The sequence below is a fragment of the Cebus imitator genome, unplaced genomic scaffold (genome assembly GCF_001604975.1).
Source record: "Cebus imitator isolate Cc_AM_T3 unplaced genomic scaffold, Cebus_imitator-1.0 Scaffold59, whole genome shotgun sequence".
Lineage (NCBI taxonomy): Eukaryota > Metazoa > Chordata > Mammalia > Primates > Cebidae > Cebus > Cebus imitator.
Window position 1 is genome coordinate 5,691,497 of NW_016107374.1, and position 3,094 is coordinate 5,694,590.

Genomic DNA, 3,094 nt, shown 5'->3' on the forward strand with positions numbered 1-3,094 from the left:
CAGAGCAGGGCCTGCATGACATCTAAAGCCAGGATATTTTAGCCACTATTGTGATTACAAAGAACATTCTCCTGGAGGGTCTTGGAAAGCAGCACCACTCAGAGTGTGGTCTGTTCACCAGTGCCAGTTTGAGAACCACTTGTCTGTCTCCAACTAGTTAAATACAGAAACTGAACATGAGGTGTAACTTACCTGGTCATGGACAGCTTTACACACGCTGACTAGCACAGCTGTAGAGTATGGATGGAGAACTTTAACTGCAGCCAGGATGTCTGGGTTCCAGGCCACCTCTGTCCCTTAATACTTTTGGGACCTTGCACATATGACTTTACCTTTCTGTGCCTCAGTTTCCTCATCTGCAAAATGGGGTGGATAGAAGTACCTGCCTCATAGTATTACCATCATCATCACTGCTGTACCACAGGATCTGTAATCTGTCCATTATCTCATCAAATCCTGCCACAAACACCATGAGGGAGAGAACAATTCCCATTTATTCATGAAAGCACTGAGGCTTACAGAGATTACTTTATTTGCCCGGGGTCCAATAAATGGAGAAGACTGAATTTAAGTTCAAGTCTGTCTGATACCAACACCTTTATTCTTATGTAATGTGACTTTGAGCAGCTGACTTCACCTCTCCAAGCCTCAGTGCCTTATTTATAAACTGGAACTAAGCAACACACACTGCAAAGGACGGTCGTGAGGATCAGTGAGACACAGTGAGCAAAGAGCTTAGCACAGTTTCCAGCACATCAGTTTCCCTCCCTCCGTCATAGTATTTGGCCTACCTTCCTAATTTCCTTCCTTCCTCCCTGCTTTCCCTCCCTCTCTTCCTCCTCCTTTCTTTTCTTCCCTCCTTCCTTCCTTCGTTCCTTTTGCCTCCTCTCGTAAAGCCTGTTGTGGACCCACAAAACTAAAGGAGACTGTTATGATTGGGTTTGCCCCCACCAAAACTCATGTAGAAATTCAATCCCCAATGGTGTTGGGAGGTGGGGCCTAGTGGAAGGTGTCTGGGTCACGGGGATGGATCCTCCATGAATGGTTTGGTGCCATTCTCATGGTAGTGAGTGAGTTCTTGCTCTGGTGAAACTGGATTAGTCTCATGAGAATGGATTGGTTCCTGTGAGACTGCGTTCTTATAAAGCCAGGATGCCCCTGGGGTTTTGTCTGCTTTCCCTTCGACTTTCTCCTTCATGTCATGATGCACCAGGAAAAAAGCTCTCACCAGAAGCTAGTGCCGTGCCTTTGAACTTCCCAGCCTGTAGAACCCTGGACTAAGTAAAACTCTTTCCTTTGGCTGGGAGCAGTGGCTCATGCCACACCTGTATCCTAGCACTTTAGAAGGCTGAGGCGGGCGGATCACTTGAGGTCAGAAGTTTGAAACCAGCCTGGCCAACATGGCGAAACCCCATCTCTGCTAAAAATACTAAAAATTAGCTGGCTGTGTTGGCAGGTGCCTGTAATTCCAGCTACTTGGGAGCTGAGACAGGAGAATCAACTTGAACCCAGGAGGGAGAGTTTACAGTGAGCTGAGATCACACCACTGCACTCCAGCCTGGGAGACAGAGCAAGACTCCACCTCAAAAACAAACAAAGAAACAAAACCAATCTTTCCCTCTAGAAATTACCCAGCCTAAGGTATTCTGTTATAGCAACACAAAAGAAGGACTAAAACTGGGACCTTAATGAAACTCCAGGCCAATATGGTCATTTAACTCTCAAAGGAACTAAGGCTCAGAGAGGTTAAAAGATCCACATGAGGTCACACAGCAGGTGAGTAGCAGATTCAGGAAAAGGACACAGACGTCTGACTCCCAGTTTGGTGCTCTTTCTATAGGTGATGCCTAGAAGGGTCCTGAGTGAGTAGAAGGAGCTGCTGAGGCTGGGCCCTAAGGGAACCTTCTGACTCTCTGAATCCTCCCCGCAGCCTCATATTCCTGAAGCCCAACCTGGAGACGCTGGACTTCTTTGACTTGCTGTGGATCGTGGGGATTGCAGACTTTGTTCTGAAGTACATCACCATCGCCCTCAAGTGCCTCATCGTGGCCCTGCCCAAGATCATCCTGGCCGTCAAGTCCAAGGTAGGCACTGGCTGTGGTCACTGGGTATCCCCAGTTACATGCATTATGCAGAAGATGCAGGGTGCCTTCTGAGGAGGAAAGAATGGTTGAGGCTGGACTGATGTTGGCATATAAAATAAACAGAGCCTGAGCTCGTGGCTCCTGTCACCCACCTCTTCTAATTACACGAAGCTGAGCATGGCTCTTTGTCATCACCACCTTGTCACACCTCTACCCTCTATGTGCGTTTCATAACTTAGGTTGTTCACAGCTATCCTTGATGCAATTTTCATCTACATTTCACCTGAGAGAGGGGAAAAAAGCATGTTAGCATCCCTGGGTCCTACTTCTCCCAGGGAGGGAGATGCCTAATAGGTTTTGACTCTCTGCAGCTTCCAGGAGCTCATTTTATAAAGGGGACTGAGGCTCAGAAGGAAAGAGCTTCATGATTGATTAGTGATGTCTGCCACAGACACTGGAGTGGGAATGAGAGCAATGATGCTTTGCAGTGTACCATGTACCACCTGAGAGAGGGAAAAAAAGCATGCTAGCATACTCTGGGTCCTGCTTCTCCCAAGGAAGGACAGCCCTAATAGGTTTTGACTCTCTGTGGCTTCCAGGAGCTCATTTTATGATGGGAACTGAGGCTCAGAAGGAAAGAGCTCCATGATTGATTAGCGATGTCTGCCACAGACACTGGAGCAGGGAGTGGTGAGAACAATGACGCTTTGCAGTGTACCATAGAGAAAGGTCTCCAGGCGGGTGTTGGAATGAAGAGGTCTTGGGGAATAGCCATTAGAGTTCAGAGGACTGAGTAGGGCTCAGACAAGGTATCACCTGTAGGACACAGAGATTGCCACTGGCTCTGTAAGGTGACCTAAAGGGAATCTGGACCAAAGCAGATGGAGTAAAGAATCTTTGAAGTCTCCTGCTTTCCATTCTGTAAAAACAGCCATCTTTCATATTCAGAAAGCTGAGAAGTGTCCCAAGCATTGCTTGGCAGCAGAGCAGCTTGGAAGTGACCATCAATC

At 47.6% G+C, this 3,094-nt stretch overlaps 1 protein-coding gene across 2 annotated transcripts in view; it reads left to right on the forward strand.

The window, feature by feature from the left end:
- Positions 1–3,094, forward strand: part of RNFT2 (ring finger protein, transmembrane 2) — a 120,783-nt gene that overhangs the window by 38,380 nt on the left and 79,309 nt on the right. For both annotated transcript variants that reach the window (XM_017529531.2, XM_017529530.2), the window contains exon 7: positions 1,931–2,084. In XM_017529531.2, the coding sequence (XP_017385020.1) occupies positions 1,931–2,084 (154 nt within the window). The remainder of the gene's footprint in view (positions 1–1,930; positions 2,085–3,094) is intronic.